Source organism: Choloepus didactylus, chromosome 4 (genome assembly GCF_015220235.1).
Source record: "Choloepus didactylus isolate mChoDid1 chromosome 4, mChoDid1.pri, whole genome shotgun sequence".
NCBI lineage: Eukaryota > Metazoa > Chordata > Mammalia > Pilosa > Megalonychidae > Choloepus > Choloepus didactylus.
Genome location: NC_051310.1, coordinates 51,317,119 through 51,343,243, shown reverse-complemented (window position 1 = coordinate 51,343,243; position 26,125 = coordinate 51,317,119). Strand labels below are relative to the sequence as shown.

General features: G+C 36.8%; 1 protein-coding gene across 1 annotated transcript in view; it reads right to left on the bottom strand.

The window, feature by feature from the left end:
* C4H14orf39 (chromosome 4 C14orf39 homolog) overlaps nucleotides 1-26,125 on the bottom strand; it is a 72,757-nt gene that overhangs the window by 26,553 nt on the left and 20,079 nt on the right. Inside the window, exons 7-12 of the mRNA XM_037835331.1 lie at nucleotides 18,184-18,304; nucleotides 16,427-16,518; nucleotides 14,927-15,057; nucleotides 14,163-14,239; nucleotides 10,195-10,280; nucleotides 10,041-10,099 (exon numbers count right to left, since the gene is read on the bottom strand). Coding sequence (XP_037691259.1) covers nucleotides 10,041-10,099; nucleotides 10,195-10,280; nucleotides 14,163-14,239; nucleotides 14,927-15,057; nucleotides 16,427-16,518; nucleotides 18,184-18,304 — 566 coding nt within the window. The remainder of the gene's footprint in view (nucleotides 1-10,040; nucleotides 10,100-10,194; nucleotides 10,281-14,162; nucleotides 14,240-14,926; nucleotides 15,058-16,426; nucleotides 16,519-18,183; nucleotides 18,305-26,125) is intronic.

Genomic DNA, 26,125 nt, shown 5'->3' with positions numbered 1-26,125 from the left:
CTGAACCAAGATACTCTTCTTTGGTTCATCCTCCCAGAACTTGCTCTGTAGGTAGAAGCAGCATACTAAGCTGCTAAGGTAGTATAAAAAACAATTAAAGCAGCCTGGGGCAAAGTATTACTGGCTTTAAGATATACAATAGAGCATCTGGGAGGAGGGAAAGTCTATTTCATAGGGATTAGAAGGGGCATTTGAGTATCTGTAAACAGAGGAATTCCTAAGGCCAAGAGTGCAAACCCAAGACTACAGGCTTGGAAAAGATGGAGAGGCCCTTGCACTTTTGACTCAAGCTGATCTTCTTGTTCAGAAGATCAAACTCTGAAGGAGAGCACCAGTCAGTGCAGAGCCAATCTGCAAAGTTTAGAAAGGTGTTTTTTTTTGTTTGTTTGCACTGGTTTGTTTGTTTTGGTTAGTTCCTGGCACTCAAGGAAATTTCTGTCATATCACTAGCTGGACAAAAACTTAAGGAACAGACAGTTCAGGTGCTAAATCCCAGAGATAAAATGCTAAAATATTAAAACATACAGTGTGCAACAAAAGACTTCAAGACAAACAAACATCTAAAGTAACAAGACAACAAGCAGAAAACATCAACAAGAAAAGACTGTGTACATACCAGACACAGACTTCTAAAACATGATCTACAATAAGTTCAAGGCAATAAAGGTAAACATGGAGAAAGAACTAAAGGACATCGGGAAAAGGATGAATGCAAAATAAGAGAATCTCAATAAAGAGATGGAAATTTTATAAAGAAACAAAGTAAAAATACTGAAGTTGAAGACCACAATAAATGAAATGAAAAATTCCCTAGAGGTAATCAACAGCAGATTAGAGTTCACAGAAGAGGGATCAAAATACGACAACTGAAATGATTCAGGCTGAGAAGCAGAAAGAGAAAAATGAAAAAAAAGTTAACAGAGTCTAAGAGACCTATGGGACACCATCGAATACAGCAAAATACACATTATGGGGGTGCCAGAAGGAGAAGAGAGAGAATATTCAAAGAAATAATGGCAGAAAACTTCCCAGATTTTATGAAATACAAAAATATGCGCATTCACCCAACAAACCCCCAACAGGATAAATTTGAAGGGAACCTCGCCCAGACACACAGTAGTCAAGGTGTCAAATGCCAGGGACAAGAAGAGAGCTCTGAAAGCTGCAGGGGAAAAAGCAATGTGTTTTGTATGAGGGAGTCCTAATAAGATTGAATGCCAATTTCTTATCAGAAACCATGGAGAGAAGGCAATGGGATGGAATAAAGAGATGCAAGAAAACAACTGCCAACCAAAAATTTACATCTGGTGAGACTGTCTTCTAAAAATGAAGGAGAGATTAAGACATTTCTACATAAACAAAAGCAGAGAGTTCATCACCTCTAGCTCTACGCTATAGCGATGTGAAAGGATATCCTTCAAACTAAAAGAAAGTACCCTAGACAGTGGAATGAAACAGCATATAGAAAATAAGACCTCTAGTAAAAGTATATGAGTAAATATAAATGGCATTTATTTTTGTTTTGTAACTCCACTTTATACTTCTTACATGTTCTAAAATGTAAATGCATAAAAACTAACGCTAAATCTATGGTTTTGGACATACAATGTTTGAAGATACAATGTGTAACAAGTACAACAGACAGGTGTGGGATGGAGGAGCATAGGGGCAGTGTTGTGTATGCTACTGAAATTAAGCTGGTATCAAATCAAACTTGATTATTATAGATTTAGGATATTAAATTTAAGCCCCACGGTAGCCACAAAGAAAATATCTGAAAAATTTATACAGAAAGAAATGAGAAGGGACTCAAAATGATACACTACAAAAAAATCAAGTAAATATGAAAGGTATTAACAGAAGAATTGAGGGACTTAAAAAAGCAAAGTGACAAAAGAAAGGACTGCATTATCAGCAGTTATTTTAAATGCAAATAGATTAAGCTTTCTAATCAAAAGGCAGAGATTGGCAGAATGGATAAAAATCCATGACCTGACTATATGCTGTTTACAAGAGACTCATCTTAAGTTCAAACTACAAGTAGGTGGAAAGTAAAAGGAGGGAAAAAATATCACATGCAAATCATAACCAAAAGGAGTAGAGGCATCTATACTAATATCAGATAAAATGGATTACAAGTCAAAAACTGTTACAAGGGACAAAAAATATATACTGATAAAGGGGTCAATTCAATATATTATAAATATATATGTACCTACTAGCAGGGCCCCAAAATATGTGAAGCAAATATTGATAGATTTGAAGGGACATACAGACGGTTCTACATTACTAGTAGGAGACTTCAATGCACCACACTGCTTTCAATAATGGAGAGAGGATCCAACATGGCAGATTAGGAGAGACAGAGCAAAAGTCTCCTCCATGAAAAACACGAGATAAAAGACAGTGCTTCAGAATAGTGGTTACAAGCTGGGCAGGGACTTCTACACCCATAGTGACTGTGTACCTGGAGAAACCGAGAGACTGTGTTCGGAGACATGTGAGTGTTCAGTCTGGAAAGCTTCCGGGGAAATAGCCAGAGTCACAGTCTAGTGCTGTGGGAGAAACCCAGAGACTGTGTTTGGAGGTTGGTTGGTGTAAGACCCAGAAACCCGCTGGGGAAACGGCAGCTGGAGTTGCACTCTAGCAAAGAGGAGAGAAAGCAAGAGCCTGTGTTCAGAGGTAGGTTAGAGGAAGACCCAAAAAGCTGCTAGGAAACTGGCAGCTGAAGCTGCAGTCAAACATGGTGGGGAGTACCTTCCACAGCTAAGAACCCCCGAGCCAGGGATGGGCCGCTGCAGCAGGAAGACAATCACAGAAGTGGGAAATTTCCATGCCCAGAACAGCCATCTTTGAAGCTGGCTGGGAGACACCCCGTCACAACGCTGTGGCTGAGAGCTCCCTAAAAGGAATTCAGGATTCAGGCAGCCTGTCACAGTCACAATCCTCTTCTGTGGAAGTCCACAGTATGCACAGTGTAGAGGCAGGGGTGCCGCACGTAAGTGCCAGAAGCCCTATACCAATCCAAGGGATTTGTGGGCCTATGGCAGAGAGGAACTGTGGGGAATCTGAGTTGAAGGGTTAGATGTGTTCTGCAGCCCCAGGGTATTCCAGCCACAGCCCGGGAACAGCTGGGAGTACTGGGTCTTAAAAAGCATCCCTGCCAAACTGCACAGGGTACACCACCCTCCCACAGGGCAGGCGGTCCCCAATGGACACAGAAAATTGATGCACTGATTGGACCCCCACATGGTATGGGCCCCCACTCATTACACAGACAAAGTTGAGGAGAACTGGCTTGAGGGTAAGAGGGGGCTTGGGAGCACCATCTGCTGGTAGGTCAGGGAAAGTACACTCCACCAAGCTGTAGCTCTATCAAACTATAGATAATTGTTTAAATAAGCCTGCATATCCTAAAAGAACCTTATTGCGATAATTAAAAGCCAAGAGGCCAAAAACAACAGAAAATTATAAAGCATATGAAGAAACCAGAAGATACGGATAACCCAAATGCCCAAATTAAAAAACTAGAGGAGACAGAGAACTTGGAGAAATTAATCAAAGAAGTAATCACAAACACTAATACCATGGCTCAGGATATAAAGGACATCAAGACGACCCTAGAAGAGCATAAACAAGAATTCGCAAGAGTAAATTAAAAAATAGTGGATCTTATGGAAATAAAAGAAACTGTTGATCAAATTTAAAAGATTCTTGAAACACATAACACCAGATTTGAAGAAGCAGAGGAAAGAATAAGCAAACTTGAAGAAAGTGTGTTGGAAAGTGAAAGCACAAAAGAATGAATGGTGAAAAAAATCGAAAAACATGAAATGGATCTCAAGGAAATGATGGACCACATGAAACACACAAATATAAGAATCACTGGTGTTCCAGAAGGGAAAGACAAGGGTAAAGGACTAGGAAGAGTATTCAAAGACATAGTTGGGGCAAACTTCCCAACCCTTCTAAACGACATGAATACACAAATCATAGATGCCCAACAAACTCCAAACAGAATAAATCCAAATAAACCCACTCCAGACATATTCTGAATAGACTGTCAAATGCTGAAGAGAAGGAGTAAGTTCTGAACACAGGAAGAGAAGCGATTCATCACATACAAGGAAAATAACATAAGATTAAGTAGAGACTACTCTGCGGTCATCATGAAGGCAAGAAGGCAGTTGTATGACATACTTAAAATTCTAAAAGAGAAAAACTGCCAACAAAGGATTCTTTATACAGCAAAGCTCTCCTTCAAATTCGAGGGAGAGCTTAAAATCTTCACAAACAAATGCTAAGAGAATTTGCTAACAAGAGACTTGCCCTACTGGCTGAGAAAGAAGACAGGAGAGAGAGGTCTGGAGAAGGGCACAGAACTAAAGAGTTTTAGTAAGGGTACGCTAAAGGAAATAAAGAGAGAATGGGAAAAAAATACATCTGACAAATAAAAAACAAAGGATACGATGGATGATTCAAGAACTGCCTTCACGGTAATAACACTGAATGTGAATGGATTAAACTCCCCAATTAAAAGATATAGATTGGCAGAATGGATTTAAAAACATGAACCATCAATATATTGCTTACAAGAGACTCATCTTAAACCCAGAGACACAAGGAAATTGAAAGTGAAAGGATGGACAAAAATATTCAATGCAAGCTACAGCCAAAAGAAAGCAGGAGTAGCAATACTAATCTCAGATAAAATAGACTTTAAATGCAAGGATGTTATAAGAGACAAAGAAGGTCACTATATACTAATGAAAGGGACAATTCAACAAGGAGAAATAACAGCCCCAAAGTACATGAGACAAACTCTGGCAAATCTGAAGGAAGCAATAGATATTTTCATAACTGTGGGAGACTTCACTACATCACTCTCTCCTATAGATAGATCAACCAGACAGAGAACCAATAAGTAAACTGAAAACCTAAAGAAATGTGATAAATGAATTTGACTTAACAGACATGCACATAGTACATTATATACCAAATCACGAGGATACACATTCTTCCCTAGTGCTCATGGAACTTTCTCCAGGGTAGATCATATGCTGCAGCATAAAACAAGTCACAATAAATTTAAAAAGATTTAAATTATTCAAAGCACATTCTCTGATCACAATGGAATACAACTAGAAGTCAATAACTAGAACGTTCACAAATATCTGGAGGTTAAACAATACATTCCTAACCAATCAGTGGGTTAAAGAAGAAACAGCACACGAAATTGCTAAATATCTAGAGACGAATGAAAACGAGAGCACAACATATCAAAACTTATAGAATGCAGCAAAGGTGGTATTGAGGGGGAAATTTAAAGCTCTAAATGCATTCATTAAAAAGGAAAAAAGAGCTAAAATAAAAGAAAAAATGGAACAACTGAAAAAGCTAGAAAATGAACAACAAACTAATCCTAAACCAAGTAGAAGAAAAAAAAAATAACAAGGATTAAAGCAGAAATAAATATCGAGACCAAAAAAATGAGACAATAAATAAAACCAAAAGTTGGTTCTCTGAGAAGATCAACAAGACTGAAAAGCCCTTAGCTAGACAGACAAAATAAAAAAGAGAGAAGACCCAAATAAACAAAATAATAAATGAGAGAGGGGACATTACTGTGGATCCAAGAGAAATTTAAAAAATCATAAGAGGATACTATGAACAACTATACACCAACAAACTAGATAATGTAAAGGAAATGGATGATTTCCTGGAAACATATGAACAACCTAGACTGACCAGAGAAGAGAAGACCTCAACAAACCAATCACAAGGAAAGAGATCCAATCAGTCATCAAAAAGCTTCCCACAAATAAAAGCCCAGGGCCAGATGGCTTCACAGGGAAATTCTACCAAACTTTCAGAAAAGAACTGACACCAATCTTAAACTCTTTCAAAAAACTGAAGAAAATGGAACAGTACTTAACTCATTTTATGAAGCTAACATCACTCTAATACTAAAAGCAGGTAAAGATGCTACAAGAAAGGAAAGCTACAGGCCAATCTCCCTCACGAATATAGGCACAAAAATTCTCAACAAAATACTTTAAATTGAATCCAAAGTCACATTAAAAAAATCATACACCATGACCAAGTGAGGTTCATTCCAGGCATGCAAGGATGGTTCAACACAAGAAAATCAATCAAGGTAATAAAACACATTAACCAATCAAAAGGGAAAAATTAAATGATCATCTCAATAGATGCTGAAAAAGCGTTCAACAAAATCCAGCATTCTTTTTTGATAAAAACACTTCAAAAGGTAGGAATTGAAGGAAACTTCCTCAATATGATAAAGGGCATATATGAAAAACCCACAGCCAGCATGATACTCAATGGCGAGAGACTGAAAGCCCTCCCTCTAAGATCAGGAACAAGACAAGAATGCCCGCTGTCACCACTGTTATTCAACACTGTGCTAGAAGTGCTAGCCAGAGCAATGTGGCAAGACAAAGAAATAAAAGGCATCCAAATTGGAAAGGAAGAAGTAGAACTGTCATTGTTTGCAGACGATATGATCTTATATTTGGAAAACCTTGAGAAACAGATGACACAGCTACTTGAGCTAATACACAAATTTAGCAAAATAGCAGGAACAAGATTAATGCACATAAGTCAGTAATGTTCCTATACACTTAAATGACTTAACTGAAGAGACACTCAAAAAGGATTCCATTCTCAATAGCAACTAAAAAAGTCAAGGACCTAGGAATAAACTTAACCAAGGATGTAAAAGACCTTGTATTATGTCCCCCAAAATGCCATTATCTTTGATATAATTCTCGTGTGGGCAGACATATCAGTGTTGATTAGATTGTAAATCTTTGAGTGTTTCCGTGGGGATGTGCCCCACCCATGGGTGATGACTCTGACTGGATAATTTCCATGGAGGTGTTACCCCTCCCATTCAGGGTGGGTCTAAATTAAATCACTGGAGTCATATAAATGAGCTGACAAACAGAAGGAACTCAGTGCAGCTGTGAGTGACATTTCAAAAAGGAGCTACAGCCAAGAGGGACACTTTGAAGAATGCACAGGAGTTGAGAAAGAAGCCACAGACAAGAGACAGTTTGAAGATGGCTGATGAAAGCAGACTCTTGCTCCAGAGAAGCTAAGAGAGGACAAATGCCCCAAGAGCAACTGAGAGTGACATTCTGAAGAGGAGCTGCAACCTAGAGAGGAACATCCAGGGAGAAAGCCATTTTGAAACCAGAACTTGGAGCAGACACCAGCCATGTGCCTTCCCAGCTAAAAGAGGTTTTCCAGATGCCACTGGCCATCCTCCAGTGAAGGTACCCAACTGCTGATGCATTACCCTGGACACTTTATGGCCTTAAGACTGTAATTGTGTAATCAAATAAACCCCTTTATAAAAGCCAATTCATTTCTGGTGTTTTGCATTCTGGCAGCATTAACAAACTAGAACAGACCTTTACATAGAAACTTACTTAACTACTAAAAGAAATAGTAGGGGACCTAAAAAGATGGAAAAGTATTCCATGTTCATGGATAGGAAGGCTAAATGTTGTTAAGATGTCAATTCTACCCAAACTCATTCATAGATTCAATGCAATTCCAATCAAAATTCCAAAAACATACTTTGCAGACTTGGAAAACCTAGTAATTAAATTTATTGAGAAGGGAAAGATGCCCCGAATTGCTAAAAACATTCTAAAAAAGATAAACGAAGTGGGAGGACTTACACTTCCTGACTTCAAAGCTTACTATAAAGCCAAAGTAGTCAAAACAGCATGGTATTGGCACAAAGAGAGACATATTGATCAATGGAATCAAACTGAGAATTTGTAAATAGACCCCCAGATCTATGGTTGACTGATCTTTGATAAGGTGCCCAAAGCCAATGAACTGGGACATAACAGTCTCTTCAATAAATGGGGCTGGGAGAACTGGATATCCATATCCAAAAGAATGAAAGAGGACCCTTACCTCATACCCCACACAAAAATTAACTCAAAGTGGATCAAAGACCTCAATATAAGAAACAATGCCATAAAACTCCTAGAAGACAATGTAGGGAAACATCTTCAAGACCTTGATTAGGAGGTCACTTCTTAGACCTTACACCCAAAGCACAAGCAACAAAAGAAAAAATAGATAAATGGGAATTGCTCAAAATTAAAAGCTTCTGTACCTCAAATGACTTTGACAAAAAGTGAAGAGGCAACCAACTCAAAGGGAAAAAATATTTGGAAACGTATCTGATAAAAGACTGATATCTTGCATATATAAAGATATCACACAACTCAATGACAACAGTACAAACAGCCCAATTATAAAATGGGCAAAAGATATGAAAAGACATGTCTCTGAAGAGGAAATGAAAATGCCAAAAAAACACATGAAAAAATGTTCATCTTCACTAGCTATTAGGGAGATGCAAATTAAGACCACAATGAGATATCATCTTGCACCAATTAGAATGGCTGCCATTGAACAAACAGGAAACTACAAATGCTGCAGAGGATGTGGAGAAATTGGAACTCTGTTGTTGGTGGGACTGTATAATGGTACAGCCACTCTGGAAGACAGTCTGGCAGCTCCTTAGAAAACTAGATACCGAGTTACCCTTCAACCCAGCAATTTCACTTCTCGGTATATACCTGAAAGATCTGAAAGCAGTGACACGAACAGATATTTGCACACCAATGTTCATAGCGGCATTATTCACAATTGTCGAGACGGAAACAATCCAAATATCCTTCCAAAATGTGGTACATAGACATGATGGCATACTACGTGGCAGTAAAAAGGAATGAGGTCGTGAAACATGACAACATGAATGAATCTTGAAGACATAATGCTGAGTGAAATAAGCCAGGCACAAAAAGAGCTATTGTATGTTACCACTAACGTGAACTCTGTGAAAAACGTAAAATAAATGTTTTATATCGTAGAATGTAGGGGACCTAACAACAGACACCAACTAGTGAAGTGGAACAATAATCTAATAAGAACAGATAAGTTATGGAGGATAATCTTAATGTTATGGGAATGCTCAGGAATGACTACGGTTTGTTAATTTCAGGGGGTTATGGAAGGAACATGTTGGAAGCAATGTAGTTATTTTAGGTTGTTTTTCTTATTCCCTTTTTTTGTTTTGGTTGAAATGTTGTTTGTTTGTTTTTAATTTTTCGATAAAGTTTAAAAAAATAATAATGGATAGAACATCTAGGCAGAAAATCAACCAAGAAATAGAAGACTTGAATGATACCATAAATCAACAGACATACATAGAACACTTCACCCAAGAAAAGTGGAATACATATTCTTCTCTAATGCACATGGAATACAGCTAGAAATCAGTAACAGAGGGAGAATTGGAAATTCACAAACATGAGAAAACTAAGCAATATATTCTTAAACAACCAATAAATCAAAGAAGACATCAAGGGAAATTAGGATATATCTTCAGACAAATGAAAATGAAATTCAACACACCAAAACTTATGAGATGCAGCAAAGGCAATGCTATGACAGAAATTCATAGTTCTAAAAGCCTACATTAACAAAAAAGAGAAAGATTTAAATCAGAGACCTACCTCACAACTGGAGAAACTAGAAAAAGAAAAGCAAGCTAAACCCAAAATGAGCAGAAGAAAGGAAATAACAAAGATTAGAGAGGAGATAAATGAAACAGAGAATAAGAAGCAATAGAGAGAATCAATGAAACCAGTGGTGTTCATTACCAAAATTCATTTTTTAAAAGTTGCTTGAACAATTTCTTGTGTGTGTGTTATTTTGCCTTTGAGCACCATGGATCATTTTTATTTCATTGTGACTTAATGTTATTTGATAAATAATATATTTATTTTTGACAAAGGTCAAAACTAATAAATCAGAATGACTAAAATAAAAACTACTGACATCACCAAAACACACACACAAACACACAAACTGGCATGCATCGTCAGTTTTGAATTATTTGAATCCAAATAATTCATTTAAATAGTATAAAACCCTTTTATAATTTGTTACCCCCACTTCTCAGGAAAAACACAAACAGCAAGTACCTCCATCTCCTTTTCCAAACCACTGACTGCAATTTGATTGTTTCTGTGGAGTTAACAATCTAAAATGCAATAAGTATAATTTTATATTATTTGTTGAGTTGATGTTCATAAATTATTTCAGAAATTAAAGCATTTTATTAGTTTTTAAAGTTACCTGAATTGCATAAAATTTTGTGAATTTTTAATAGCTGGAACATGTGAACATTTTAAATGGCTACTCACAGCAGGGTCATTAAATACCTGAACAAAGAAACCAAGCATTAGAATTGGCTACATAAAAACAACAAAATTTTTTTGCTTGCCATGGCTACTCAGGTTTCTCTCATTTTATTAGCATTGCCACCCTCATCATAATCATTATCAACAACTAAAAACATTAATTGAAATCTATACAAAACATTAAGTCAAATGCTGGGAAACATAAAAGGTTTAAGACTCTCAAGAAGCTTGATATTTTTGACAAGCATAAATATTCATGGGAGCATGTCTATATTTAAGGCAAACCTTGTTTAACTTTGTCCCATATTGACTAATCAAGCAACTTCTAACATTTTCTCAATTTATTACATGATTTCTCAAGTTCAATTCAGAAAAGCTAAACAATGGGTTAAGAGATTAAATAGCCTGAAACTTTCTTTCATATCTACTTATGAAAGAACTAATACTTCATTTTCATCTTTAACTAAAATTTGGTTAATAGTAATAACTGGACTACTGCTTTACTAATTACTAATACAATTATTGCATTGTCTAATATGCATTTCACTCTTCCTGAGTCACTCATTTTGAAGAGTCTCTGATTTTTGTTATTTGACCCAAAAGGAAAATCTTTTTATCTTAATAGGAAATTGTATCCATATATTTTTGTTATAGCAGTCGTTCTTAATTCTGTCAACTTATTGTGCTTTTATATCATATGAAAAAACGGTCAATTTCCCTTAAAGAACAAGTGCTGTAAATGTTGTGATGTATTTTAAACAATATACACGTTTGTAATATGTCTCCTGGTACACATATTCAAGTATTCTAGAGTAGATAACAAGATGAGAAATTGCTGGGTATGCCCACCAACATGGTGATACCAAATTACACTAACACTACCCTTTACCTCAGGAGATACTATCAAATGTCTGTAAATCTGATAGGTAAAATCAGGTATCTTGGTTTAACTTGCATTTCTCTGTACTCCTGTGGTCAAGTATTTTGTTACGCCTAGTGACCCTTTGCCTTTCCTTTTCAATAATTCACCTTCTTATACTTTGGCCATTTTTTATTGTTTGTGTTATTGTTAATTTATAAGAATTATTACTTCTTTTTATAATCTCTGAATGCTAATCCTTTGCTCATTCTGTATTGTCTTTTAACTTTATTAGTGTCTCTTGCCATACAAAAGTTTTTAACTTTGATGAATTTGTTTCTTTAAGGGAACATTATAAATTGTTTAAGGAGCTTCTAGGAAAAATCCTTAAAAATGGGGCTGACTCAGCTAGCTCTTGCTCTGCTTCCTCCTTCCTGCCTGGAAAGCAAATATAATGGCAAACTGCAATGGTTATCTTTTGAACATGGAGGTGACCTTGAGGTGAAAGCTAAGCACTAAGGATAGCAGAAAAGAAAATATAGATTAATCATGTGACATATTGATATTGTGTTATCAGATCTGAACCCAAACCACCTACTTTAGAACTTAATGGCAGGTAAGAGAAAAATGAATCTTTATCTTGTTTAAGATGCTATTATTTTATTGGTTTGGTTTTGTATTGTTTCTCATGTAGCCAAACTCAACCCCTAAACTTACAGTCAATACCTTTTTAAAACGAGCTATATTCAAGTGTCCTGTTGTAACTGTGGATTCAATAGTTTCTCTGGAATTCTATCAATTTTTGCTTTATATGTAGTTGTAACCGACAGTTAATAACTAACAATTATGATTACTGAATCATTATATAGATGCTTTCTTACTTTATCATATATTGTAAAATGACCAAAGGGAAATGCCTGAGATTCCTAAACTGTGGTCCAGCTGCCTTGATCTTTGATAATGGTGTGTAACTATACAGTCTTTATCTTGTGATTATAAAAACCTTGTGACTGGCCCCCACTTATATCTCAGTATCCTGTTTTTCAACTTTATAGTCTAATGATCACAAAAAACAGCCCCTATTGTTTATTAATGAAGGAACTTGAGTCACCCAGAACTAACCCATTCCAATTCCTAAACTATCTTGCTAGATGAAGCTGGATCCAACCAAAAGTAGCCCACCTGACATGCACAATAGCTTAAACTTTAAACTATAAGTGACTTATACCTCATTATAATACTAAAAATCATGCGCATCATCACATGAAGGCCGCCATTTTCTTATATATGTCCTGTGACTAAGCACATAATCAATCTGCGCGTGCTCAATAATTAGATCACCTCTAATTACACCATCTAGAACCACTGTGCTCACTGTCCTAAAACCTGCCCATCTTTTGATAGTATAAAACTATCAAGAGTTACTGCAGTTCGGGGAGACAGATTTTTAGGCCAATAGGCCTTCTATTCTCTTGCTTCGTGCTTAACAATAAACTCTGTCTCTCTTTGAAACCCAGCGTCTCAGGAATTGGTCATTGGAGTGCATGAGGCAGAGAAATCACTGCTTTTGTTCGGTATCATTTTGAAGCTGTATAATTTGGTACATCATGGTTCTCATGACTTCTTGGTGAATTTTTCTTTTTTGAAAAAGGAAATATTTATTTATCCCTTTTAATGCTTTTCATCTTGAATTCTGTTTTGTATGATATTAATATTGTTACATTGACTTTGTTTTTGTTTGCATTTGCCTGGTAAATATTTTCAATGCTTTTTTTTCCAGCCTTCATTTGTCAAGTTGCTTCCACTGTTCTCTTTTAATACTATATAGCTGAACTTTGTTTACATATCTCATAGAAGTGCCTTTGTATTTAAACGAGGTATTAACCCAGTCACATTATTATGATTCTTGATTTATCTGGACTTATTTCTGGCATCTTATTTGTTTTCTATTTACTATGCTTCTTAGCTGTTTACTTTTATCTTACCATTCCTACCTTTTGCTGCATTGATTAAGTGTGCTTTGCTTTATCTTTTTTTCCCCTACTCTTTTAAAACTTACATATTCCATTTCTCTTCTACTGGTTACCCTTAAATGTTTTACATACATACATAAATTAATATTTTCCTAACATATATAGAGTACTCATATCTTCTAACACCATCTCCAACCAAAAAAAGAACTTTAAAGTTTTGTTTTCCTCATTTTTCTTCCCACCATCATCCCATATTGTTATTATCTGGAATTTTAACACCAGATTTAAAAAATTTTATAATTAGTACATATTTAGACTTAACAGTAAGTTCTACCAATTACTTTAGTCACACTGCCCTATATCTGTATTGACTATGAATGAATAAAAGAAAAAAGTAAAATTTTCATTGAGGATTGTTCTCTGAACTATTTCCAAGAAGAATGGGGGAAGACAGAGATGTGCCATACTAGCAGCTGGCTTTCTGGGTAGCATGCTCCTTGTTCTTCATAGGCATCAAGACTATTCAGGGCACTACCTGTCACTCTAAGCCAAGCACTCATACTCACCACTTCCACCTAGAGATAGTTACCCCATTTTGCTGATGCCAGGCCAAAGGCAGAGTGGATAGGGAATGAACAGGTGTTAACTAAACTAATTCCCAGGGGAGTAACCCAAAGAATTACCCTATTCATTGTGCCTGGACTGGTACCTTCTGCAGTAGTATTCTCCTAATGTATAACTGGGCTACAATATCCCTCTTCAATCCAATCCTGTTTTCCTCTTTCAGAGATTTCTCACAGTTTTTGTTCTACCGGGTGTAAATCTGATATTTTAGAATAGCTTTTTTATTATTTTGGGGGGTAAGGTTTAGGGGTATGGCTAACCAGTATATGCTCAGACTGCCATACTGAAACCCCTTTCTTTTTTAGACTCTGAAGTTATACAAATGGCTGATTTATTTCACAACTCCTAAACAAAAATAAAAACAAATCCTGTGTCCTAAGTACAGTACATTCATTATCTCATTCTTTATGAATATTTATTTTATACTATTAAAAGAGACATACATACATGTGTATCATTTTCTTTTTGTCTGAAGTCAATATTGGCAAGCTTTGACTGGTTCACAGAACTTTCTTCTTTTTTACCTAGTTTATTAAACAATATTACTTCAATTCCAGAGACAGAATCATACATCGTGCCCAATATGTATGCTAACCTTGTAATTTGAAAAAACAAGTGTACATGAATATTTAACTTAAATTTAAATACTGAGTTGTAAAATTATTAAATAACTCTTAACTTGTCACTATATAAAAGTTATTACAATAACAATGAATGTAAAATGAAAACCAGCTGAGAAAACCATACCTTTATAAAGGGGAACCAAAAAAAAACAGAGTGGTAATATTAACGACAAAAAAAAAAATTCAGGCTGATAAAATGTAGCTAATCTAATCTGCAGATCTACCGAATTAAAGGGATATCATTAACAAAAGTCAACTACCCACTACAATCACAAATACTGACAATATAACTTCAAATGAAAAATATTAATCTTTAACATATAATCATTCACCCTCCTCTGAATGCTATGCAACCAGACCAGAAAACTTTTTATTTATTGTGTAATTTCTTTCTGAAAGAGAAAAAAGTTAGGTATAAGAAGACGTATCTTGTTTGCTCTCAGAATCAAAGTGGTACTTTCCTGAGTCTCTAGGCCTCCAGTGTTGTTTGTTCTTATTTACACAAAATAACTAAAACTCCTTTTCTATCTCTTCTTCTATCTGTTAGCAAAGAAAATTAAGTTTTCCAATAATAAACAGATATTGTACCTGTAACTCTTGGTTCTGAAGGATGCATTTTTATTGATCTGACTAGATTCTGAGATTCATAAGGAAGAAGTAGTTGAGTGTTTTGAGGGTTTTTACTCAAAACAGGTGCATGTTCATCATTTTCAAAAATTCTAAAGAGAAGAATGAATTAAATATTTAGCGAAATAAAAAATTGATATTTTAAGGGGTATTTAGACAATATATAATTAAAACTTCTCATTTTGAAGATAATGAAACTGAGTTTCAGAGACCCTAACAGATGTTATTAAATTACCTTGTAGTAGGGTCAGAGCTAAAACACATTTTTTCCTGATTAAGTCCAATGCTATTCCCAGTATATCACATTCTGCTTTTTAAAACATAATAATCATCAGTCTTCTTTAAAACATCAAAAACATTTTAATCAAAACTGTTGTCCACAAATAGCACATTTTAGGTTCCAGAGTACTTCAAATTTAAATATATATATATTTAGAAGCAAATCGAACTAGCATGATTACAGATCATTGAAAAAAATCCAGTGTAACAATCATAAATGGGTCAAGTTTTTCACTGGAAGAATAATTTCACTGAATTTTTCCTAAATTAAAGAAAGAGAATAAACACTATCAAAATGAGTAAAAATGACAAAATAGTTATTTAAGTTCCCCTCAATATACAGACCTTTTATAATATTAAAAAATTGATAGAGTGAAATTCTATGTATTGACTTATTTTTTTCATTCAATTTCATTATAAAATTACTGTGGATGTGAGACATGGGACTGGGTGAATCAAGAAAATAACAGATCCAGGGAAGTGGAATCAGGGAAATTAACTTGGGAGAGACGTGTGTTGAAAAATCAGGATAAGGATAGTGAAGACTGAGGAGAGGAATTTGTGAAGAATGAAAAAGGGTATCAGTAGAAAGAGAAAAAGTAGAAAGTTTATCAGAAACTGCAATAATAATGCACTTTTTTCTCTGTCACCCACTAACAGGCAAAATCAATCTTTTTTTTTTTAATGCCTCCACCATCTCTTCTGCCACCACTGATGAATGAAAGAAAAGGAAACACATGAAGTCACAATTCAGCAGCACCTTTTGGCTCATCTTTCATTCTCTGTGGCAAAGGAAGAACTGGTGAAAGGGTAATAAAAAGGTAAATACATTTCTGTTCCCACCATTGCTTCTCCTGTTTTACTCCTATGGCTGACCCATCATGGAAAACTGGATGAAATGTACAACTGACCAGTTAAAGAAAAATTGATGTGCATTGCTACCCAGTTTCTCTCTACACATTATCCTTGGCCTTACTAAATAAAAAGCAAATTTAAGTATTAGTCCATAATACTTAAGCGTATAAATTTAAAATCTTCACCAGAAATGAGTGGAAAATAGTCTGCACAAAAAATTATTTAGTTATTATATAAATATTAGTAGCTTAGGAAAAAGTAAAGAATCAAACTTTTAGACCCAGAATATCTGTTCACATAAAATCCAATTTTAAAATTTACCTATGCCTTTCTTTCAATTCCTTTCCTTTTTCTTTATTTTTATTCTTTTCTTCCATAGTCTCCGAAAGATTCTTAGTTTCATAAAGTCTTGTAATCTTCTAAAAAAAAAAAAAAAAAAAGAAACAACAAAACAATTACCTCACAAATATGTTTTTGGTAGTATTAGTCATCTTTAGTTGAAAGCTGTTAAAACAGAATCAAAATTAACAATATATCATTCCCCTTTTGCTTTTCCTTACAACTCTATTAGCAAATCTAGATTTCAATGAATCTATCTTCTCTTAAAAAAAGAAAAGTTAGCAAAGTAGACATTGATTCCATACATAGGGATATAGCTATCATTTATTTTAAAGGAAATGGCATCCACTTTCTCTTCATTACAAAACATGACATTACTGTTACTTTAGTACCTCGTGCCTATGAGTAATAAATATACAATCTTTAATGCAATTTTAAAAAAAAAATTAGAAAATTAGGTGTTATATTCAATTCTTTCTCACCTTTTGGAAGTGACATTGATGGATTCTCATACCTGAGTGAATGGAAGCCACTACAATTCAATGGACGACACTAAAAATGTATTCGAGAAAATACTCTGTACCATTTTTCTTGAAGGCTATACTAGTACTAGCCTAGCTCAGAAAAGATTATAATGGTTAGTATTAAATTTGTCAAGACTTAGTTCTTTAAACCACTTAGTCTTTGTTCCCTTTTTTTCCCAACACTGTTGTAGCTCTTTTCATGCCTTTAAATTTCTGTTCTTAAGCTAGATCTTTTTTCTTCATCTTCTTTCCTTAGCCACTCTCCCCCCTGCAAAAAAGTTTAAAATATTCCTCAAAACTCACAGAGTTGAATATACTCAGTATCTAAAACATATTTTGGCTCCAAAGATAATCTGAGGCAAAGAAATTATCATAACTATTTTCCCAATGAAATATTCTCAGCATAATTTTAGACCTTTCCAGGACTAACCAATTTCACAAAAAATTTGTAAGTAAATTTTTTACTCAAGAGAATACTGGGTCCATATGTTAATATGAGTCCTTTGAACTGAACCACCTACAAAGTGTGAGAAGAGTCCTGCTGACAATTTTTTAGTGATAACATAAAAACATTTCATTTTATTTCAAATATAGAGACAAAAATTGAATTTAAAACACACTCATAGAAAAAAACCATTAAGTTCTGTGACGGTCAATTTCATGTATCAACTTGACTAGCTTATGGTATCCAGTTGTTTGATCAAGCAAGCACCGGTCAATTGTTACTGTGAGGGTATTAAATATGCATCTATAATCTGTTGATTGCATCTATGGCTGATCATGTACAATCAACAAAGGAGACTGCCCTCAGCAATGTGGGGAGTCTCCTCATCCAATCAGATGGGGGTCTTAAAAGCCAGAACTGAGGATTTCAGAAGTCAGAAAGAATTTCTGCCTCTACTTCAGTCAGCCAGCTTCCCTTGGGGAATTCAACTTCATGTTTACTGAAATTTCCAACTTGTGGCCTGCCCTGTGGAATTTGAGTTTACCAGCTCCCAAAGCATATAATCCAATTCCTATAATAAAAAATCTCAGTATATAGAGATAGATATGAACACATAAATATTTTAACAAATTTTAACTTCACAAATTTAAGCCTTATTTTAAGCCTTTCTCCAAGTTTAAACTCTCTTGAAAATAGTTATTTTAAGGCTATCAACTAACAAACCATTACATGTATACATTAATACAAACACTAGAAACATATAACAAAATATATACCTGGTTTAAATAATTAATTTCAATTTCCACTTCATCTACTTCTTTCTTCCATTCAGATGAACTTTTGGTGAAATTGCTGGCATGTTTAAGAATATCTTGTGTTTTACGTTTCAAATCAACCCTTTTATGTTAAGGAACTATCATGCAAGTAGATTTTACTTTTATAATGTAAGTACTATATCAGAAACAATTAAAATTATGTAACATTATTTCTATGCATGTTCTATTAAGCAGTAATTTATGTTATATATTGAGCTTAAAAATAACATTTTATCCAAAACATTTGTTAGGATTTTTTTCTTTCAGTTAAATATTTTCTCAGGGTGGTTTTCTGATTTTGCCTTTTTAACCCACATTTATAATGCTATAATCAATTCAGGTCTAATTTTAACTTCTTATGGTCCCATTATTTATTTGTACCAAAGCCAACATTAAAAATCCACCCAATTCCCGTTTTCCTGCTCTGTAAAGTTCATCAGTGCACCCTGCAGAACTCAGAAGAGAGCTAGATCTTCCATTTGAGTTTTCTGCTTGAACTGGATTTATGCCCAATTTCAAGTAAAGAATCTGTTAGCTTTTAACAGACATCCTGCATGGTTATTAGCTAATACAATTTCCTAAGTTACTCTACAATTTAAAAATGAATAGAGTTGTGGCAATGAACATGAACTCCAGAGAAAATCTGTCACATCTTTCCTATCCTGCCTTTAAAAATATGATTGACATGCCAGGACACAAAATTTCAGGTAAACATTATTTATAACACTATATTACTGTCAAAATGATTTATTTAAATTTTTAAACAGATATTTAAAACCTAATCTTCAATTTTTCCTACCTCCATTCACCTTTTGTTTGTCACAACATTAGATTTCACCTTGTTGGTCGCAACATTAGATTTCATCCCATCCCCCTCTCTAAATCCCTGCTGTACTTTCTGCATCTACCAACCTCTGTCCCTGCCCACTGAGAAGTTAAAATAAAGCACAGATGGCCACAAATGGACAACTAAGAATAGAATAGGTGAAAATCAAAACATGGAGTGAACAAACAGCAGAGGAGATAAAAGGGTGACTTAGGATGAAGCAAGCAGGAAGTAAAGATACAAAGCAGGGATAAAGAAGACAGTTCAAACAGTAGAGTTATAATCTGACAAGAAAGCATATGAAGGATTACAGAATATTAAAGTTCCAAGTTCATCATCAGGGAAGATCTCTGACAAACTCTTAGATCAATTAAGAGTTAATTAGGGAGGAACCTAAGATGACGGCTAGGTGAAACAGGGCAAAAAAACACCTCCATGAAAAATACTAGATAAAAACCAGAAAGCAACCCAGAACCCCAGTTCCAGCAATGCACCAGCAGAACAAGGTATGCTAAATCCACAGGGACCATGCATTTGGTGAAACCAGGAGTCTGCATTCTGAAACAAGTGAGTGACCCGGCTGAAAGTCCAGAGGCTGCGCTGCGGAGTGGGGAAACTGTGGGCTGGCGTTTGCAGACAGACTAGCTCTTTTAAAAAAAAAAAAAACACACTCAGGAGCGGCTGTGGATACAATGGGGAGAACTGTGCAGTGAAGCACTGCAGGAGCGGGCTGTACCAATGCCTCGGTGTCTGGGGTGGAGGATAGCCCTTCCCACACCCGCTGCTGATTGTCTCAGGGCCAGGGGGTCAGAGGGGAGCTAAAAGGAGAAAGAAACCGCGCCCCTTGCAGCCATCTCCCGGGCGGGCTGGGGACGCTCCTGCCCGGGGCCGGACCCACAGCTCAGAGCCGTGCCAAGAAACCCAGTGTGACACGGAGTGTTTATCACAGTCCCGCACACATGCCACAATAATGGCCATGGACAGTGGCATTTAGTGCACCCACAGCTAACTGTCCCAGAGCTGGGAAGGCGGAGCTGTGCAAAAAGGGGGAAATTAACATGCCCCATCCAATCATCTTTGCATCAAGCTGGGAATGACCTTGCATGGCCCGGTGGCCCAGGGCTTCCCTGGAGGGCCAGCGTGCACTTGTGACATGGCACAACCTTCCCTCAGCAGAGGTCCTAGAAGAGCATGGCTGAGAAGCGGGACTCGCTTGGAAATCCTAGGGACCCTAAGCCAATACCAAGGACTTGTGGGTCAGCGGCAGAGACAACCTGTGGCAAGACTGAAATGAAGGCTTAGACTCTTGCAACAGCCTTAAATTGCCGGGAACACCTGGGAGGTTTGATTATTAAAGCTCCTTGCCTCCCTAACCACCCAGACACACGTCCCACATTCAGGGTGGACAGCACCAACACCACACCCAAACTTAGTGCACCAACTGAACCCCACAAGAATCAGATCCCCACACACCACAAAGACAAAGTTGGGGAAAACTGACTTGAGGGGAACAGGTGACTCACGGACGCCATCTGCTGGCTAGTTAGAGAAAGTGTATGCCACCAAGCTGTAGATCTGACAAATTAGAGACTGGTATTTTTTATAACCTGAAAGAACCCTATCAAGTAAAGGAAATGTCAAGAGGCCAAAAACAACAGAAAATCTTAAAGCATATGATAAAACCAGACGATATGGAGAACCCAAACCCAAACACCCAAATCAAAAGATCAGAAGAGACACAGTACTTGGCGCAATTAATCAAAGAACTACAGACAAACAATGAGAGCATGGCACAGGATAAAAAGGACATAAAGAAGACCCCAGAAGAGCATAAAGAAGAAACTGCTACAGTAAAAAAAAAAAAAAAAAACAGAAGATCTTATGGAAATAAAAGAAACTGCTGGCCAAATTAAAAAGACTCTGCATACTCATAATACAAGATTAGAGGAAGCTGAACAACAACTCAGCCTCCTCGAGGACCACAGAATGGAAAATGAAAGAACAAAAGAAAGAATGGGGAAAAAAATCAAAATGGATCTCAGGGATATGATAGATAAAATAAAACATCCAACTTTAAGACTCATTGGTGTCCCAGAAGGGAAAGAGAAGGGTAAAGGTCTAGAAAGAGTATTCAAAGAAATTGTTGGGGAAAACTTCCCAAACCTTATAGACAATATAAATACACAAAGCATAAATGCCCAGCAAACTCCAAAGGGAATAAATCCAAATAAACCCACTCCAAGACTTATTCTGATCAGACTGTCAAATACTGAAGAGAAGGAGCAAGTTCTGAAAGCAGCAAGAGAAAAGCAATTCACCACATACAAAGAAAACAACATAAGACTAAGTAGTGACTACTCAGTGGCCACCATGGAGGCAAGAAGGCAGTGGCATGACATATTTAAAATTCTGAGAGAGAAAAATTTCCAACCAAAAATACTTCATCCAGCAAAACTCTCCTTCAAATTTGAGGGAGGAGGCGGGGCAAGATGGCAGACTGGTGAGCTGTATGTTTTAGTTACTCCTCCAGGAAAGTAGGTAGAAAGCCAGGAACTGTGTGGACTGGACACCACACAGCAATCTGACTTTGGGCATACTTCATACAACACTCATGAAAACGAGGAACTGCTGAGATCAGCAAAATCTGTAAGTTTTTGTGGCCAGAGGACCCACACCCCTCCCTGCCAGGCTCAGTCCCGTGGGAGGAGGGGCTGTCAGCTCCAGGAAGGAGAAGGGAGAACTGCAGTGGCAGCCCTTATCGGAAACTAATTCTACTGATTGAAACTCCAACCATAGATAGACTGAGACCAGACACCAGAGAATCTGAGAGCAACCAGCCCAGCAGAGAGGAGACAGGCATAGAAAAACACAGCACGAAAAACTCCAAAATAAAAGTGGAGGATTTTTGGAGTTCTGGTGAACATAGAAAGGGGAAGGGCAGAGCTCAGGCCCTGAGGCTCACATGCAAATCCTGAAGAAAAGCTGATCTCTCTGCCCTGTGGACCTGTCCTTAATGGCCCTAACTGCTTTGTCTCTTAGCATTTCAATAACCCATCAGAACTGTGAGGAGGGCCCCTTTTTTTTTTTTAATCCTTTTTTCTTTTTCGAAAACAATTACTCTAAGAAGCCCAATACAGAAAGCTTCAAAGACTTGCAATTTGGACAGGTCAAGACAAGAGCAGAACTAAGAGAACTCTGAGACAAAAGGCAATAATCCAGTGGCTGAGAAAATTCACTGAAAACCACAACTTCCCAAGAAAAGGGGGGTGTCCACTCACAGTCATCATCCTGGTGGACAGGAAACACTCCTGCCCATCGCCAGCCCCACAGCCCAGAGCTGCCCCAGACAACCCAGTGTGATGGAAGTGCTTCAAATAACAGGCACACACCACAAAACTGGGCGTGGACATTAGCCTTCCCTGCAACCTCAGCTGATTGTCCCAGAGTTGGGAAAGTGGAGCAGTGTGAACTAACAAAGCCCCATTCAGCCATCATTTCAGCAGACTGGGAGCCTCCCTACACAGCCCAGGAGCCCAGAACCGCCCTGGGGGGACAGCACTCACCTGTGACATAGCACAGTCATCCCTCAACAGAGGACCAGGGGGTGCAAGGCCTGGAAGAGGGACCCACTCGCAAGTCTCAGGAGCCATACGCCAATACCAAGGACTTGTGGGTCAGTGGCAGAGACAAACTGGGGCAGGACTGAACTGAAGGATTAGACTATTGCAGCAGCTTTAAAACTCCAGGATCACCAGGGAGATCTGATTGTTAGAGCCACCCCCCCTCCCTGACTGCCCAGAAACACGCCCCACATACAAGGTGGGCAACACCAACTACACACACAAGCTTGGTACATCAATTGGACCCCACAAGACTCACTCCCCCACTCACCACAAAGGCAAAACAGGGGAGAACTGGCTTGTGGAGAATAGGTGGCTCGTGGATGCCACCTGCTGGTTAGTTGGAGCAAGTGTACTCCCCGAAACTGTAGATCTGATAAATTAGAGATAAGGACTTCAATTGGCCTACAAATCCTAAAAGAACCCTAACAAGTTAAGCACATGCCAAGAGGCCAAAAACAACAGAAAATTATAAAGCATATGAAAAAAACAGACGATATGGATAACCCAAGCCCAAGCACCCAAATCAAAAGACCAGAAGATACACAGCACCTAGAGCAGCCACTCAAAGAACTAAAGATGAACAATGAGACCACACTACGGGATACAAAGGATATCAAGAAGACCTTAGAAGAGCATAAAGAAGACACTGCAAGACTAAATAAAAAAATAGATGATCTTATGGAAATTAAAGAAAATGTTGACAAAATTAAAAAGATTCTGGACACTCATAGTACAAGACTAGAGGAAGCTGAACAATGAATCAGTGACCTGAAAGAGGACAGAACAGGAAATGAAAGCATAAAAGAAAGAATGGGGAAAAAATTTGAAAAAATCGAAATGGACCTCAGGGATATGGTAGATAATATGAAACGTCCGAATATAAGACTCATTGGTGTCCCAGAAGGGGAAGAAAAGGGTAAAGGTCTAGGAAAAGTATTCAAAGAAATTGTTGAGGAAAACTTCCCAAATCTTCTTAACAACATAAATACACAAATCATAAATGCTCAGTGAACTCCAAATAGAATAAATCCAAATAAACCCACTCCAAGACATATACTGATCACACTGTCAAACACAGAAGAGAAGGAGCAAGTTCTGAAAGCAGCAAGAGAAAAGCAATTCACCACATACAAAGGAAACAGCATAAGACTAAGTAGTGACTACTCAGCAGCCACCATGGAGGCAAGAAAGCAGTGGCACGATATATTTAAAATTCTGAGTGAGAAAAATTTCCAGCCAAGAATACTTTATCCAGCAAAGCTCTCCTTCAAATTTGAGGGAGAGCTTAAATTTTTCGCAGACAAACAAATGCTGAGAGAATTTGCTAACAAGAGACCTGCCCTACTGGAGATACTAAAGGGAGCCCTACAGACAGAGAAACAAAGAAAGGACAGAGAGACTTGGAGAAAGGTTCAGTACTAAAGAGATTCGGTATGGGTACAATAAAGGATATTAATAGAGAGGGAAAAATATGGCAAACATAAACCAAAGGATAAGATGGCTGATTCAAGAAATGCCTTCACGGTTATAACGTTGAATGTAAATGGATTAAACTCCCCAATTAAAAGATATAGATTCGCAGAATGGATCAAAAAAGATGAACCATCAATATGTTGCATACAAGAGACTCATCTTAGACACAGGGACACAAAGAAACTGAAAGTGAAAGGATGGAAAAAAATATTTCATGCAAGCTACAGCCAAAAGAAAGCAGGTGTAGCAATATTAATCTCAGATAAAATAGACTTCAAATGCAGGGATGTTTTGAGAGACAAAGAAGGCCACTACGTACTAATAAAAGGGGCAATTCAGCAAGAAGAAATAACAATCGTAAATGTCTATGCACCCAATCAAGGTGCCACAAAATACATGAGAGAAACACTGGCAAAACTAAAGGAAGCAATTGATGTTTCCACAATAATTGTGGGAGACTTCAACACATCACTCTCTCCTATAGATAGATCAAACAGACAGAAGACCAATAAGGAAACTGAAAACCTAAACAATCTGATAAATGAATTAGATTTAACAGACATATACAGGACATTACATCCCAAATCACCAGGATACACATACTTTTCTAGTGCTCACGGAACTTTCTCCAGAATAGATCATATGCTGGGACATAAAACAAGCCTCAATAAATTTAAAAAGATTGAAATTATTCAAAGCACATTCTCTGACCACAATGGAATACAATTAGAAGTCAATAACCATCAGAGACTTAGAAAATTCACAAATACCTGGAGGTTAAACAACACACTCCTAAACAATCAGTGGGTTAAAGAAGAAATAACAAGAGAAATTGCTAACTATATACAGACCAATGAAAATGAGAAAACAACATACCAAAACCTATGGGATGCAGCAAAAGCAGTACTGAGGGGGAAATTTATAGCACTAAACGCATATATTAGAAAGGAAGAAAGAACCAAAATCAAACAACTAATGGATCAACTGAAGAAGCTAGAAAATGGACAGCAAACCAATCCTAAACCAAGTAGAAGAAAAGAAATAACAAGGATTAAAGCAGAAATAAATGACATAGAGAACAAAAAAACAATAGAGAGGATAAATATCACCAAAAGTTGGTTCTTTGAGATCAACAAGATTGACAAGCCCCTAGCTAGACTGAGAAAATCAGAAAGAGAGAAGACCCATACAAACAAAATAATGAATGAAAAAGGTGACATAACTGCAGATTCTGAAGAAATTAAAAAAATTATAAGAGGATACTATGAACAACTGTATGGCAACAAACTGGATAATGTAGAGGAAATGGACAATTTCCTGGAAACATATGAACAACCTAGACTGACCAGAGAAGAAATAGAAGACGTCAATCAACCCATCACAAGCAAAGAGATCCAATCAGTCATCAAAAATCTTCCCACAAATAAATGCCCAGGGCCAGATGGCTTCACAGGGGAATTCTACCAAACTTTCCAGAAAGAACTGACACCAATCTTACTCAAACTCTTTCAAAACACTGAAGAAAATGGAACACTACCTAACTCATTTTATGAAGCTAACATCAATCTAATACCAAAACCAGGCAAAGATGCTACAAAGAAGGAAAACTACCGGCCAATCTCCCTAATGAATATAGATGCAAAAATCCTCAACAAAATACTTGCAAATCGAATCCAAAGACACATTAAAAAAATCATACACCATGACCAAGTGGGGTTCATTCCAGGCATGCAAGGATGGTTCAACATAAGAAAATCAATGTAGTACAACACATTAAAAATTCGAAAGGGAAAAATCAAATGATCATCTCAATAGATGTTGAAAAAGTATTTGACAAAATCCAACATTCGTTTTTGATAAAAACACTTCAAAAGGTAGGAATTGAAGAAAACTTCCTCAATATTATAAAGAGCATATATGAAAAACCCACAGCCAGCATAGTACTCAATGGCGAGAGACTAAAAGCCTTCCCTCTAAGATC